The 17,111-nt window shown below is 40.6% G+C and overlaps 1 protein-coding gene across 3 annotated transcripts in view; it reads left to right on the top strand.

Annotated features, from left to right (window-relative positions):
* Positions 1-17,111, top strand: part of ADAMTS18 (ADAM metallopeptidase with thrombospondin type 1 motif 18) — a 99,880-nt gene that overhangs the window by 50,418 nt on the left and 32,351 nt on the right. For all 3 annotated transcript variants that reach the window (XM_083752331.1, XM_083752330.1, XM_083752329.1), the window contains exons 9-15: positions 1,147-1,284; positions 2,364-2,517; positions 5,689-5,784; positions 7,125-7,273; positions 13,575-13,747; positions 15,099-15,229; positions 15,997-16,120. In XM_083752331.1, the coding sequence (XP_083608457.1) occupies positions 1,147-1,284; positions 2,364-2,517; positions 5,689-5,784; positions 7,125-7,273; positions 13,575-13,747; positions 15,099-15,229; positions 15,997-16,120 (965 nt within the window). The remainder of the gene's footprint in view (positions 1-1,146; positions 1,285-2,363; positions 2,518-5,688; positions 5,785-7,124; positions 7,274-13,574; positions 13,748-15,098; positions 15,230-15,996; positions 16,121-17,111) is intronic.

Below are 17,111 nucleotides of genomic sequence, written 5' to 3'. Positions count from 1 at the left end.
TCATTCCCTTTAGGAGTTGTTTCTTCTTCTTCTTCTTCTTCTTCTTCTTCTTCTTCTTCTTCTTCTTCTTCTTCTTCTTCTTCTTCTTCTTCTTCTTCTTCCTATTATAACCTTCCTTTTTCAGCTTGGCATATGAATGCTGATATCCGGACAGGAAGGATTTATGAAATGCCTTCCAAAAAAAGTATCTTGGAAAGACTGCAACTCTTTCATTTGGCAATAACTGCTAGAAATTTCTTCCATTGTCATTTGTCCAAGCGTGTGCCTTTTCAGCTGTATAATATAGGAAATTGGCAGCAATGGCCTTTGGATGCCTGGAGGCAGATGATCCTTAGAAGTGTTGCCTAATGATCCTATTAACAGTCAGATAGTAATTATAGATGGGAGGGAACGTTTCAAACAATTATAGGATTTTTTGTCAAATAAATCATTTAAAGTTTGATGGAACTTCCTTCCCTACAAAATGAAGGATACCACAGCTTAGCTCAAGTTTAATTACAAAAGCTAGAGGCTTTAAAGCTGGAAATCTGGAGGAAACTAGACCTGACAGTTAAACTTCCACAACTTGAACATAAAGTCACATAAAAAGATACAACCGGTGCTTGATTCAAACACCACTTTTGCTTTTTAAATCAGATCCCATTTCCCCGTTTTGCATATATGGGCTGGTTTTGTGTTTAAAGATATGGGATTGGATCCAAAGGCTCCCTTTCTCTGACATATGGAGTCTTCTCCCCTCATAGAAGGAGACTTTCCATCAGATAAAGTCATTCCATCAGATGAAGACTCCTGCTTCCATTGACCCTTTGGAACCAACCTGTTCTACTTTTGGTTTCATACCTAGTTTGGCCCTTTGTGAAATGATGATTGACACATCTACAATCAAAGGTTTACAGGCCCTTTATCATTTTGGTTGTCCTCCTCTGCACACATTCCAGCTTATCAACCAACCAACTAACCAAACCAACCAACTAACCAACCAACCAATTGCATTCTGTATCAATTGTCATTTCCAAGTGCTTACCCATGTGGAACACTCATGAAGTAGTCTAATAATTTGCATTACCACAACATTGTCATATCATTTGTCCTTACAGATTGTGAAGGCCTCTGTTTTTGTTTTTGTTTTATCTTGGAACTTTCTAGTTTTGGCATGATTCATGATGGAGAAGGGAATCCTTGCAGAAAAGCTGAAGGTAACATTATGTCTCCCACCCTCACGGGAAACAATGGAGTGTTTTCGTGGTCAGTATGCAGCCGGCAGTATCTCAACAAATTTCTCAGGTAGGCTTCAGCTTGGAAGGGCATCTTTTTGATTTCTGATCCTGAGGAAGATAGCCTTGAAAAGTAAAACCCTACTGGAGCATAGTGAATCAAGTGACTAACATCACATTGAGCAGGATACTGGGTCACACCTACTAGCTGAATGTCCCAGTTGGTCGTATTCCTTCCTGACATGGGCATAGCCCGGGGGGGCAGGGAGCAGCTGTCCCCCAATCAATAAAACAAAAAAAATCCATACAAATCTGAGGTTCTGTCCCCCAACAAAAGCCTGCTCCCCTAATAAAAGCCTGCAGCCTAACAAAAATCCTGGCTACATGCCAGTGGTGGGTGGGGCCAGTTTTGTACAGTTAGCTAGTTTCTACATAAACTCACATGCTGTTCAGCGAAGCAAGCAAAAGGCATTAAATTAAATTATTAAATTAAATTAACATGGACACTTATTTAGACAGGAATAATGAAATGTTTAAAAGTAAGTGGGACTTGCAAGTCTGTTGGAGTACATTATGGTATATTCTGCTCCCCCCCCCCCCATGTGAAAGTATTTGTTAAAACTCAACAATATATTGCTGTACTCATGATGCAATATACTGCCCTCCCCACACAGTATCCTCTCTCTCTTTTCTTTCTTCTTTTAATTTATGTATCCCCCCTTTTCTTATAATTTTAAAACTTCAATCAAAATAATATGGAAAAATAAAGTAATATTTAGATACATATTCTTAGAGACTTAAATAAAATATAATAAAACCAGACTAATACAGAAACAGACCAGAAAAGAATTATGGGTGAAAACATGTGGACGTAATTTGAGCTAGAAATAATTAAGTCCCTTGATCTCCTTATCTAAGTCTCCTATTTCACTTACTGTGTTGTTGTAATTGGATTGCTTTATTGTATTTTTAATTGCAAATATTTCTATTTTAATGTTTTAGTGGGACTGTCATTTTGTGAATTTTAATGATGGATCTCCATATTTTAATTATTATTTTTTCTCTTGTAAACTGCTTAGACCACCACATGTGATAAAAAGACCCTAAGCAAATGTATTCTTAACAGATGCTTTCCTTCTTTCCCTTCAGTACTGCTCAAGCAGCTTGCCTGATAGATGAACCCAAACAAGCCGGACAATACAAATACCCTGATAAGCTCCCAGGACAGATCTATGATGCTGACACCCAGTGCAAATGGCAATTTGGAGCAAAAGCAAAACTCTGCAATCTGAGTTTTGTAAAGGTACGAGATTCGCATCTTTCAGACAGACGTTAGAACATGCACTGAGGAATAGCAATGAATTATAAATGGGAAGGTTATGAATGAGTGGAGGGGTTCCAATGAGCTCCAGGGTCTGCACTGTTTCTAAATCTTAAATAATTTGGCAAAGCCATTGCTTGCTTTGAAGGTGTTGGCTTGGATGGAAGTCAAGGTGGTCCAGCATAGCTGCAGGGGGAGATTGTGCTTACAGGATGCAGAATCTAATTGCAATGAAGGTGGGGGGGGATAGAGGCGCAGGGGATGCCCAAGCTTCACTGTGCTTTTAAGAATATTTTAGTGTGATTTCTTGCCTAAGATGGAACTAGGCCGATCAGTTTTTTAAGCAGTGCATAGCTGTAGCAGAAAAAGGGATGTTACAGATATGCTTGCAAACTGCATAGCGCAATCCAGGTCTAAAATGGCATTACCTGTAGTAGTAATGATACTATTGCTACTAGAAGTGATAATAATTACATTTGTAAAGCACTTTCAAGTCTAGAAAGCTCTTCCCATGCTAGATGACAAAAGAAAGTACTTTTCCATGCAGTGCATAAACTATGGCATTCACTCCTGCAAGAGGTAGTCACCTACTAGGATGGTTTTAAAAGAGGATTAGACAAATTTGTGTGAGATAAGGCTATTGGGGCTCCTAGCCACAATGGTTATGTTCAAGCTCCATTGTTGTAGGCACTATGCTTCTGAATACAGTGGTACCTTGGGTTATGAACTTAATTTGCTCTGGAGGTCCATTCTTAACCAGAAACCGTTCTCACCACTTTAGCTAATGGGGCATCCCGCTGCCGCCACGTCACCTGTGCACGATTTCTGTTCTCATCCTGGGGCAAAGTTCTCAACCTGAGGTACTACTTCCAGGTTAGCGGAGTTTGTAACTCAAAGTGTTTGTAACCCGAAGCATTTGTAACCTGAGGTACCACTGTACCAGTTTCTGGCAGAGCTTGGTCAAGCTCACCTCCTGCTTTTGGGCTTCCCATAGGCATGGTCAGCTGCTGTGAGAACAGGATGCTGGACTAGATTGGTCATTGGCCTGATCCATCAAAGCTCTTATGTTCTAATTCTTGCAAGAACCCTATATCAAAGATTGGGGACTGAGGGTGTGAGAGTGTGGCTTTGTCTCAAGGCCACCTAGTGATTTCATGGCAGAGATGGAATTTGAATCAGGACATTCCTGATTCACAACTCAGTTTTTAGCCATTATGCTTAGGTTTGAGTTCTCATCTAATTGATAAAGAAATAAATAAGATGCAAAAACCTTTAATTAAGCACAACTTCATTAAATTGATTAATCTTATACATATTATACATTAATATTATACATGAGCATGAGTTTGACCAAACTGCGGGAGGCAGGAGTGCCTGGCGTGCTCTGGTCCATGGGGTCACGAAGAGCCGGACATGACTAAGCGACTAAACAACAACAACAACATTCATATACTTGGGTTTAGGAAAAAAGAGTTAAAAACTAGTTATGAGCAGAGTGGAAAAGTTGCAGCCTCTTATTGCACCAGGATTCCAACATCTCTTTAGTTCCAGTTAAATTTTCTGTAAATCCATATTTAGCTTTCCCTTGAAAGAATTTCAAAAAATATACCTCTGGATTCTGATCTTAAAACCCATTCCACTATTTCAAGTTACTGTTTGGAAAACATGCTTGAAACAAGCAACATCTGGTGTGCAATTCTTGTTGAGGCAGATTCTAGAGCCAAGAGGCCACGACAGTCATCAAGTACCGCTTGTGACACCTGTAAGCAAAGTTTATACGTATATAAGATAGCGTTGTGACAATTCACAAATTAATTATTGGCAGTAACACGATATTGCTGGTTTTCCTATGCTAGCACTGGTTGTTAGAGATTTAAATCCTTGGTCTCAGTTGATTACTAAACGAATAGAATCAAATCAAATCTAACAGCTGACACAGGCACTGAGAGGTGACCAGCAGGAGGTGGGAAAAGGAAGGCAATAAGAGCATACTAGGCAAAGTCAAAGACTGATATGAAAGAGTAAATGTATCTATGAAAGGAGAGGAAGAGAACACAGGATGCCAGGGGGTGGGGAGAGGCGTACAGTTTCATGCTTTTAGACAGAGTGGAGGAAATGGAGTGATAAAAGAGAGCTAGAGAAGAGGAGCATGCAGTATTTGAGGCAAGCCACAACAAGACGTAGGGGACAGAGTTTTGGCAGCTATAATGGGGAGGAAGGGGTGGATCTTTTTAATTTCAAGGAGGGAGTAGCAGAAGTTTTTGCTGCAGCTTGAATTGTTAAGAGGCAGGGTGGGCAAAGGACAGGGTATGGAATCCAAAATAACCATGAGGGGATTTGTTTAGGAAACAAGTTGGATAGTAATGTTGATGAAAGAGAAGCAGCAGATCAATAATATGAGTCAAGCATGCATTTGGATCAGACTGGTGCACAAGTTGGGAAAAGCTTTTCAGGAGAGCATAAGAATAGCCTGTTGGATCAGACCAATGGCCCATCCAGTCCAGCATTCTGTTCTCATAGTGGTCAACAAGATGTGTATAGGAAGCACAAAAACAAGACCTAAGCATGAGAGCACCACTGGAACTTTCCAGACTAGAGCTTTCCAAATGAAGGGCTCCCATTCTTATACCCCAGTAGCAGAGTGGGTGCTTTTTCCTCAAGGCCTTCTGCCCCCAAATCATACCTTGATGGCACTACTGTAGAGGAGGAAAAGTTGGGAAAGTAAGTTAGTATGCAATACAGGTTGGTTCACATAACCTTAGTGACAGCAGCAGCATGGGAAGACTAAATGAGTTATCACAGATCTAAGACTACAGAAAGAACCTGTGACAATTACAATGCATTTCTAAGCAGTTCAAAGAAAATGGACACAAATGATGATGTGTTGGGGGGGGGGTAAGAGTCATCTGCATGTATGTGTGAATATTCTAGATTTTTCAAAGATTTGATTTTGTTGATTTTATTGGGCTTTTTGGTTATCTGCTGTTAACATTGAATGGAGAAAAATGAAATGAAACTGTAATAACAAGACAGTACACAGGCACCTATATAAATCTCAGGCCTCTCATTCACATCAGAATAGACAAGTTGGATTTTTCCAGTCAGGAAAGACTAAGGTTAATGGGAGTGTCTTCTTCTTCTTATAAATTTCAGGATATATGTAAATCACTGTGGTGCCATAAAGTAGGCCATCGATGTGAGACAAAGTTTATGCCAGCCGCAGAAGGAACACCCTGTGGGATAGGCATGGTAAGTTGCTGAGGCTGCAAAAGTGGGGGAAGGGCCAAAGCTCAGTGGTAGAGAACCTGTTTTGCATGCAGAAGGTCCCACCCCAGAATTTCCAAGCAGAGCCAGAGGAGATCCTTCTCTGAAACCCTGGAGATCCGATGCCAGTCAATATAGACAGTACTGAGGCTGACCAACCAATTTAGCATGAGGCAGCTTCCTATGTTCTGAAAAGGCATATGCACATAAAATCCACTGTGTATTGTCCTCAACAGTGTTATAAACATCCCAGATGAGATCTAGGAATGGCACACACATTCTGCATCTAGGCACATTGAATTGTATGTGTGTGCCCACCCTAATGTATTATTATACCCAGTGATGGCTGGTACCCATTGCCACTGGTAGGGCAGAAAGCTGGGAGCCCAAATGGAAGATGGAGCCAGAGCCAATGACAGTCAGAGTCAACTAATTCTAGCTTTGTTCCTATCCTCCCCCTTCCTGAGTTCTACAACAGGCAACACTGAGATTAAGGAGGAGGAAGTTGACAGCCAGAACCACCTCCTGGACTGGTTGTAAGAAAGGAAGCAGGTGAGGGCCAGTTGAGGACAGACTGAGGCTGATGGAGCAATTATTTTAAATTTCTATATTGCCCTTCATCTGAGGATCACAGGCCAGTTTACAATGCCTCATTCTCCCAATTGCCTCATTCTCCCAATTGCCTCATTCTCCCAAAGCAGGGGTCAGCAAGGTTTACCGGCCATGGGCTGGATCACTCCCACGGAGATCATCCATGGGCCGGACCGGAAATCACGTCTGTGCATGCCTGCGGTGCTGAAAATTGCTTCAGTGCATGCCCAGACGCCGAAAATTGCACCTGTGCAGAAGTGAGTTTCGGCATCTGGACATGCGCAGACACGATTTCTGGTGTAGCCCGGTGAGTCCCTGCACCACGCTGTGCTGGTTTAGCGCAGCGCGTGGGGGACTCGCCGAGATGGTGGCTCGGTTCAGGGGTGGCTCGTGGGCCGGTAAAATAGTCTTCGTGGGCCACATCTGGCCCATGGGCCACATGTTGCCGACCCCTGTCCCAAAGGAATCAACCTCCATTGGTTATAGCTCACCTGGGACTGTTTTGACCTTAAAGGTAGGACAGGGACAATGGTTGGGAAGGGATAGGAGGTGCATTCACTCAGATCTCTGCCACTAATTCCAGTTCCCCCATTTTCTTGCCACCTACTCTTTGCATTAGCTTCCTTTCTACTCTAGTGGTTCATAACTGATTATAACTGGTTCTTTTTTCAACCTTACCCAGTCATCCTGGTAGATACTGACAAAGCATTGGTTTTCTACATTATTTCCTACAGTGGTGTCGAAGAGGTCAATGTGTACAATATGGAGACCATGGTCCCAAGCCTGTTAATGGCCAGTGGTCTGTGTGGTCTGAGTGGTCCAGTTGCTCTCGGACCTGTGGGGGTGGAGTCACGTACCAAGAGAGACACTGCAATAATCCAAAGTAAGACATTGATATGAAAAGGTATTATTTTTTATCATTATTTGTACCCTAACAAGATAGGTGGCAAAGTAAATATTTGTGTTCAGTTTACACACCCACACACCCCATTATAATGTTTATGGGCTGGATTCAACCAAATCTGAATGTTTTGAATGTTCAAATGTTTAGAGAGCATAGGGAAGGGTAGGGTCTCACCAATCATGGAAGGCTCGGGAACATAGGAAATTGATTTATACGAAGCCCAGACTGTTTGTCTCTCTAGTTCAGTATTCCCATATTGACTGGCAGTGGCTCTCCACAGTTTCAGAGAGTGGTCCTTCCCTACCTGGAGACATCATTAGATTTACCACTGAACTATGGCCTTCCCCAAAGTTATTAGGTTGAAAACATAGAATCCCCCATCAGATCTTTCCAGTAAACATGGGAAATTGGGGGTGAAGGGAGTGGTGCACATTTATAACACCTGACATCTGGAGGACCACAGATTCCTTCACATCAATTCCTTAGCAAAAGAATAATGTAAAATGATTCATTTTTTTTTTAAAAAATGACAGCCTTACAAGATAATTCTGAAGAAGGAATCTTTTAACTGTGGAGTCTCAACCAAATTGAGTGTGTGACATATTTCATTCAGAGCTGAATGCCGTTTCTCATGCTGCGTCAGCTATGTATGGAGAGGATTGCAGTAGATTACATTTCATTTATGGATTATGAGGGTTCTGGTATGAGCACCTGCTCCAATGTCTGATGTTGGTTGATCCCTCTTTCTAGTGATAATTCACCTAGAGCTGAAAGAAGTAGGTCTTAAATCCTATCAAGATTATGGCATGTCCAGACAACTCTAATTTTGGCTAGTTAGTTATTTGTTTGCATGTTACACATATTCAGCTTTCTCTTCAAATTAGGCTTGCAGCCAGGCAATATAGAGGATTATATAAAGCTAAGATCTGCTTAGCTTTTGCTCTAGGATTGTAGGGCAGTTCTCACAACATATCCCCTACAATGTGCAAGTAGGGCCTAGAGAGAAGGAAGATCACCCCTACTGTCCCATTGTTGATCTCTGCATATTGTAAGCTTGTTCAGGCATTATACTTATGCAGGTACAAGCTGCATGTATAACTGTGTGAAAGAGTGTACTCACATTAATTTGTACAGCTACACATGAACATAGTGCAGTCATTGAATGTTACATGTGAATAGCAGTACGAGTATATAGCTCAACTATTTGTGTACACATACATAGTCATTAAATGCAATGTGTGAACATATGTTAGCACAGGCTTCCTCAATTTCGGCCCTCCAGATGTTTTGAGACTACAGTTCCCATCATCCCTGACCACTGGTCCTGCTAGCTAGGGATCATGGGAGTTGTAGGCCAAAAACATCTAGAGGGCCGAGGTTGAGGAAGCCTGTGTTAGCACATGCCACATGTTCAGAAGACTGCATTCTGCAAGATCACTGATCAAACATTTTGCAGGATGTCTGAGCATACAGAGACAATCAAAACATGGTGTCTGGGGGACAGGGACACTGCATTCAATCTGGTTTCCTCCCTTCACATGTAGATCAGACATAGATATGTTATATGACCAGTGGACCCCTGCCATGGAACTATTGTGAAAAGCCAAATTCATGGTGGAAATATTTGTTGTGGACATGAAACTTCAGTATTATATTGAATGGTTGGATCTCAACCTCCTAATCATAAAATGAGTACGAAATGCATCAAGCTTCTGAAGTCAAATGCCAATGAGAGATAGAATCATCACTCCATTGAGTTATGGTGGTGGCAGAAAATTAATATTGTCATATACTTGGTAGGAACCTTTTAATCTTTTTTTGTGCCATAAGGATTCATTAGCATTCGTGGAAGGTTCACGTGGCACCTTTGTTACTTATCTTTAGGTGCCAGGCAAAAATATTCCTATTCTCTCGGGCCTTTGGCTAATTAAAGAATCTATGGACTTTTAAACTGTAAGCAGAGGAAGGGGATATTGTTTTTGTTTGTTACTATGTTATGTCTTTTTGTGTTTCTATATTGTAAACTGCTCTATGATCCTCGGATGAAGGGTGGTATGAAAAAGTCCAAATAAATACATAAATAAATAAATCTCATTATTCTGTTTTGTCCAATTAGTACATACTATGGAGTTCATTGCACGTACAGTCAGACAATCCTAGTTCCTTTGATTCCTACCACATGGTGACCACATGGCTCCTATTGTGGGGCTGTTGTCTGAGCCTACCATTTCTCATAACCTTTTGTGTTTAAAGTTCTGATTCTAGCTCCCCCCCCCCCCGGCATAATCAGCAATTTTATCATTATAATGTACAATATAAATGGAATGTGTTGAGCTTGTAAGAAAATTGGCTCTGGTATTCTGAACATCTCATGGCATTAGATACGACCTTACAGCACCAAACACCTTTGGAGGTCATCCACAGTACAACAGAACTATGCAGATTTGCTAAAATCATTATGTTTGTACAAGCTGCTGTAGTGTAAATTCATGGATCTGTTTCCCATACATCACAACATTTTACAATCGAGATATTTTTCTCTGAGAAAGAAATAGATTACATAATTTAATAGCTTGGCTGTAAAGAACATGAAGAGAACCCTGGAGACAAACGTTCATATTAACTCATATATGTAGGATTGAGTCTTACCTGCTGCATAATAGTGTATTGTTCACAAAAATATTAGAATGCAATTTTAGATGTGCTTGTATTTTAAAAAAAATCTACCAAAGCAACAAAATAGCTTCAACATATGTACTTTTTATTTGCTGCATGTTGTAGCTTGATGAGTGATCAGGAGGGCTGCAAATGAAATTGGAGTGTACAACTAAAAACAGTAATTAGTCTAATACTGGAGGGATGGTGCAAGCATGGAATTCCATAAACCTTTGACTCTATACAGAAAATATAGAGCTTTAATAGCCCAGGCATGACCATGCTTACTTTGAAGAGGTGTGACTTTAATAGACCATAAGAATGTAAGCAGGGGCCTAGCGGGTGAAACCAAAGGCCCATCTAGTCTAGTATCTTGTTTCACACAGACTCCAGCCAAAAGCTTCTAGCAAGTTCTCAAGCAATGCAACACAATAGCAATAGACTTCCCTCAATGTCTCTTTCCCTCCCCACACCATCCCCACACCCTCCCCACACCATCAACTGGTATTCATAGATTTACTGATTGTGAACCTGGAGGAAGCTCCATTCACCTCTTGGAACTAAGAGGCACTGACAGATCTGTGCCCCTCTTTAGTTGTTAAAGTCCCATTTGAAGCCATCCTAAGTATAGGGACTTTAACAAATATACTTTAACAAATACACCCTGGGACTTTAACAAATTCAACAAATTTAGTCCCATTTAATTCAGTTGTGCTTGCTCCCAGCTAAATGTACGTAGGACTGCAGCCTAAGCTCCTATCTTGTTTATTAATTCAACTTACATTATTTCTAACATTTATATCCCACCTTTCCAATGAGAAGATCAAAGTGGCACCCCTCTCCCCATTTTGTTTTCACAACAACACTGTGATATAGTTAGACATGTCAACCATGACTGGTCCAAGTTCACTCAATGAGCTGCATGGCTTAGTAGGGATCCCTGGTTACTAGTCCAATAGTGTAACCATGGTAGCCACCACCTAAGGGCCATGATCCCTTCACTCACCCACCCAATAAAATATTTGAGGGGCCACCAAAAGTTGATAGACATGTGCTGTATCTTGTGTTCGATTACGTGAGGTGGGGCTTACTTGCCCCCTCCACCATATTTTATTCAAGTTAGCACCCTTGACTCTAACCATTATGCCATACTGATAATTATAAACTCCAAAAAATAAATGTTTCTGACTTCAGAATGTGAGCAGGTTGTAGTAAAAGCAAGACAGTCTGGTGGCATCTTAAAGGTTTGCAAATTTATTGCACCATAAAGTTTTAACAGATTTATTGCGGCATAAAGATTACTAGGACCTATTTGAATCTGATCAAGTGGGCACTGGACCATTAATATGCAGTATATACCATGATTCATAAAGAGGCTGTTTGGGGGTGGGGGTGGGATCGGGGGTTGCAAGAATTTAGGCCAGAACCAAGAACTTCACATTTAATAAAAAATTAGATCCAATGTTAATCAATTGCCAGTGGTTGCAAGAGAATATTCTGAATCAGAATTCTAGCTTTCAAGGCACACAAACCATGGAAACATGTTCCAGCTTGTTTTGTAATAATACAAGAATTAGAATGCTAAGTCTGAGCAGAGGATATATATATATATATATATCTCACTCACACCTGGATTTCTGTCCAACATATGTTAACAATTTCCCCCCATGATGGATTCAACTGAATAGGATATTAAGAGATATGTATTTCTAATACCTCAAAATAGGGCCTCTGTTCTGTTGTATGTAACTGACTTAACATTCAGTGGTAACTATCTATACAGGGATTTGAGCACCACTGTTGAGTAAATATGGTGGGTTAATATGGAAACATTTCTCCTTGTCATGTACCAGGGCAATTTAATATAATGTAAGGGGTCCTGTATCAGGTCAACCAAGATTAGCCCAGGGCTGACTACATGTCATGTGTGTATTTAGAATACATGCTTGGGTGGTTGATGACATTTGAAGACAAAAAAAAAAAAAAAAAACTGGAACAAAATTGCTCTTGCTTGCTCAATGAATGCATTGCGTAATCAGACCTGTGGGAGAACCTTCTTTAGGTCAGTCGAGGAAAAGTTGCATGATGTGTAGAAGTTCAGTGACCAGTGGAGCCAAATTATTTCTGGCCAATTACAGCTGCATAATAACCGTTATTTTATTTTATATTATATTTTATATTATTTTAAAATGTCTTAGTTTTCCAGCTATGCCTTGTAGTCATGTGTGTGCGTTTCAGTAATATTCAGAGGTATGGGTGTTACACCTGAAGAGAGAAAGTATAAATCATCCCTCCCTGTGTATTGTGATCTTGGTAACAATCACCCAACAGCTGTAATGTGTTTGAGTTACACTCGAGATACAGCTGCATGCTGCATATCCTGGTCTCCCCCCACACTTGTCCCTGACTCCCTCAATAAGCTAAGGCGTCCAACAAGCCAGGAGGCTAGCATAGTGACTCTGCCCTAGGTAAAGGTACCCCTGACCAACAGGTCCAGTCGTGACCAACTCTGGGGTTGCGTGCTCATCTCGCTCAAGAGGCCGGGAGCCGGCGCTTGTCCGAAGACAGCTGCCCTACCAGCAAACAAATTCTGGTTGAAACCATAGATAAAGGAAATAGGAGGGAGTTCATACTCCTCTACCACTGCTCCTCTTCCCAAAGCTATTTAAATGTAAAATAATAAATAAATGTTCAGTGATTGAGTGGATTAGGAAATTTACTATGTTCACCTGCTGACATCCATTGATGGGAGAAATGGAAGTACTTTTTCATGGAGTGCATAGTTAAACTATGGAACCCACAGGAGGCAGTGATGGCCAGCAACCTTGATGGCTTTAAAATAGGATTAGACAAATTCATGGAGGAGAGGGCTATTGATGACTATTAGGCTATTCATGGCTACTAGGCATGATGGCTATGCTCTGCCTTCACAGTTGGAGGTGGGATTGCTTCTGAATACCAGTTGCTGGGAGCCATAAGTGGGATGAGAATGCTTTTGGCCACTTTGAGAACAAGATGATGGACTAGATGGGCCATTGGTCTGATCCAGCAGACTTCTCTTATGTTCTTACCTCCTGGACATGGAAGATAAGTTGATCCAAAACAAGAGAGTGTTTCTTGATTTTATTTAGGATGCAATGACCTATCAGGTAACAAATCATTTTGTTGAACATATATTGGCTCTTACCGGATGGCATGTGCTAGCCTCATTGTTTTGATTAATGAAGCAAAACACAGGATCTGAAACAAAGCTTCTTGGATTAGAATTTTTACTTTGATGTTGCTTAGAATTGAAGTAGATATACAGTGGTACCTTGGTTTACAGCCATAATCCTTTCTGGAGGTCCATTTGTAAACCAAAACAGGTCGTAACCCAAGGCGTGCTTTCACCAATGGGCCTCCAAAAAAAATTTGTTCATAATCAAAATAAAAATAAAAAATGGGTTGTAATCCAGAAAAAGGTGGCAAACTGGGACACACACTTCTGGGTTTGACTTATTTGTAATCCAAAACGTATGCAAACCAAGACTTATGCAAACCAAAGTACCACTGTAATGATATGCATGTAAAAGTTGATCATCTGCTCTGTGTTTGGTCTTGCAAAAATGTTTTTCTTTCTCCATAGGCCTCAGTACAGTGGCAAATTCTGTCAGGGCTCAAGTCGCATTTATCAACTTTGCAATGTTCAACCATGCATGTCTAGTAGCCCTGACTTCCGTGCCCAACAGTGTGCTGAATATAACAGCAAACCTTTCCGTGGATGGTACTATAAGTGGAAGCCTTACATGAAAGTGGAAGGTAAGCCAGGAACAGCATGCAACCAGTTTCTGATATGTCTTGTATTATTCATTCAAAATTATAATACCCTGCCTTGCCATCATAACAAACCCCCAAGACACTTTCCAACAAATTACAGAAAATTGACAATAAAATCCTTAATAACAACAGTGGCAGCAGTATAAGCTGTTGACAGCAACACAGAGGAATGTTGTTTATGAAAAGGCATCTAAAGCTTTACTTAATCGGACAGTCCATAAAGAGAGATGTAGCTGGAGGAGAATGACTGTAATGTAGTGGCTGAGAGACAGAGAGTTGCAGCTAATGCTAGTCATAATCAAAGCAGACCCCTTGAAGTAAGTGGACATCAATAGCTTAAGTTCATTAATTTCCATGAGCCAACACTAAGTAGCATTTTGTTAGATACAAACCAAAGCTGCAAATCAGGAAGCCCCTAGTTTGAATCTCACCTCTGCCATGAACCCACCAGGTGGTCCTAAGGAACCACTCCATTTCACCCTCAGTTTTCCCAGCAAGAATATGGGGGATAATAATAATAATAATAATAATAATAATAATAAAATTATTTATACCCCACCCATTATATTGTGTTATCCAACAGCAGAGGCAGTGAGCTTCAGGCCTCTATCTGTCTCTCAGGACTCTCCCGGGCCACACCTCCTCCCTAGTCACACAGCCTCTCCCCTGGCCACACTAGCCCAGCTTTGCATCCTTAGGTGTTTTTCCTGGCTGGAAAGTGTCCATGAACTTTGAGGGATATTAAGTGGACTAAGACCTGGGTGATCAGGGTTAAAATCACTACTCAGCCATGAAGTTTACTGTGTGACCTTGAATCAGTCATTCTCTCTCAGCCTAACATAACCCTCAGGGTTGTTGTGAGGATAACATGGCAAGAAGAAGAAGAGGAGTTTGTATTTGATATCCTGCTTTATCACTACCCTAAGGAGTCTCAAAGCGGCTCATAATCTCCTTTCCCTTCCTCCCCCTCAATAAACACTCTGTGAAGTGAGTGAGGCTGAGAGACTTCAGAGAAGTGTGACTAGCCCCAGGTCACCCAATGAATGCTGTGTTGGAGGAATATAAATCTAATACTGATAAAGAATGAATGATAAAAATCACAAATTCATCTCCAGCCTGCCTGTCCCTGAATTTGAACTGGGGGAGGGATGTGTGTTGGTGTGGCCAGGTGGTAAGGTATATTCCAATTTGCTGACCATTCAGAAACAGTATTCTTAATTATACAAATGTTCTGGCTACCTCTGTCCATTTTATTCCTTGTGCTGTCATCCATCTCCAGGCAACACTGTTTAATAATTCTACTCCATAATTTGCCCTTTTAATGTATTTTCAGAGGAAGATCGCTGCAAACTATACTGCACTGCAGAAGACTTTGACTTTTTCTTTGCAATGTCCAACCGAGTAAAAGATGGAACCCCTTGCTCTCTGTACAGAGATGATGTGTGCATTGATGGGATTTGTGAAGTAAGGTTAAGCTAAAAGTTCTCTTTGCCGCTTTGCTTTTTTACAGCTCAGTGGTAGAGCAAATGTTTTGCGTGCGCAAGGTCCCAGCTTCAATCCCTGGCACCCCCAGTTTTAAAAAAGAGTATGCTGGAAAATAATCTTTGTCTGAAAACTCAGGTAGTTTCAGCCAAGTGGCATATAGGACTGTATGAACCAATGGAACTTAGGCCTTTTCTGCATATACATTTAACATGCTATGATACCACTTTAAACACTTATGGTTTTCTCCAAAGAATTTGGGGAGCTGTAGCTTAAAGGTGCTGAAATTTGTTTGGAAATCCCTGTTCTCCTTATCTTGTAGTTCATTCTCTTACATGTATTTTTCTTCTTCTGACTCGTTTGATCTTTAAGCTGAGATATCATAACTTGGGGGAAATAACTAAAATAATTCACATTTCATGATGTGTTTTCCCTCCCCACTTAGCCTTAAGTATATTTTTTACTTCAGCACAGCAGCTTGTAACCTTCTGAATGCTGGAAAAAAAACAACTGAGAACCATTTGGATGAACGTGAATTGAACTGTGAACTGAACTGAATGTGAATTGAACTTGTTCATTTTGTTAAGCAACAAATGTAAACTAGGATTAATTCCTTTTTGGACATGTTGAATTAGAACTAGAACTTGTTCCTTTTAAAAATGAACTTTGCAAGCTTGGGGGGTTGGGGGTTGGAATAGCCTAACAGCCTAACATACCCTTTTAATGTACTCATGTTTTCTTTGTTCCAGCAAGTTGGGTGCGATCGTCAGCTTGGATCTAAAGCTGTTTTGGATGCATGTGGAGTTTGCAAAGGAGATAATTCAACATGCAAGTTCTTCTCTGGCCATTATTTGACCCAACATAGAACTAATGGTAAGAAAACCCATTGAGCAAGGATTTTGTGGTATATCTTCCTTTGCACTGTGATTTCTCATAGTTCAGGATTCCCGATGTGGAAAACTGAGATGAGATAAAAGGCGAGATAAAAGTTAGAAGTGTATGTAGCAGCAAATCTGTACCTTCCACAGAGATAGAGTTGTCCTAAAAATGGACCTTTTCTTTGTTCCACAAGTAAACTCACCTTTCCACAGACAAAAGTAGATCATCCTACCAACCTTTTGCCCAGCCCCATCTCATCCCAAAGAGAGGCAATGGCAATTCCACAAATACATAGAGCCCTGAAAATTTACATGGTCGGACCTTCGTCATTTTGGATACTTGACCCCCTCCCCCCCTTCTTCCCTCAAAACTGGGTCATAAAGTTTTCTCTTCCACTCTTGCTAGGTAGATCGAGGCCTGCATCTCTTTTTTTTTTTATAAAATTTTTATTGGGTTTTTACATTTTATAAAGACACACACACACAAAAAGACAAAGACAACACATATACAATTTCATACCCTTACTTTCTTTACCCTCTTTCCTTGACTTCCCCCCACCCCCTCTTCATACATCCCAAATCCAATAATTATTTCAGCAAGTTCTTGTCTATCATCTTAAGCATATTGTTATTATTTTTAAAACTTAACTCTTTTTACTTATAAACATTTAACTTTTCCATTTCCAATTCTCTTATAAACATTAAATCCTTTTTCTAAGGTCGACCTAACTTCCCTTCCACGAATTTCTCCCTTTATTATATTAATTATAGGTCACATTGGCCAAATACAAAAGTCATAAAATTTTAAAATTCTATTCTCCCCTCCCTCCCTACCCCGGTTTCCATCCCTTCCCAAGCAAATGTCCAAAAACAGTTCCTAGCCCGGATTCCTCACATCCGAGGCCTTCAATTCTTTGTCAGTCTCTCTCTGCCAATTTTGTTTGTAGTCCTTTTTGTTGGTCCTCAGGTCTCGAAGAAGTTCTGTC

Source organism: Podarcis gaigeae, assembly GCF_964106915.1.
Source record: "Podarcis gaigeae genome assembly, chromosome: 8".
NCBI classification, from domain to species: domain Eukaryota; kingdom Metazoa; phylum Chordata; class Lepidosauria; order Squamata; family Lacertidae; genus Podarcis; species Podarcis gaigeae.
This window is presented reverse-complemented; position numbering and strand designations above follow the sequence as displayed.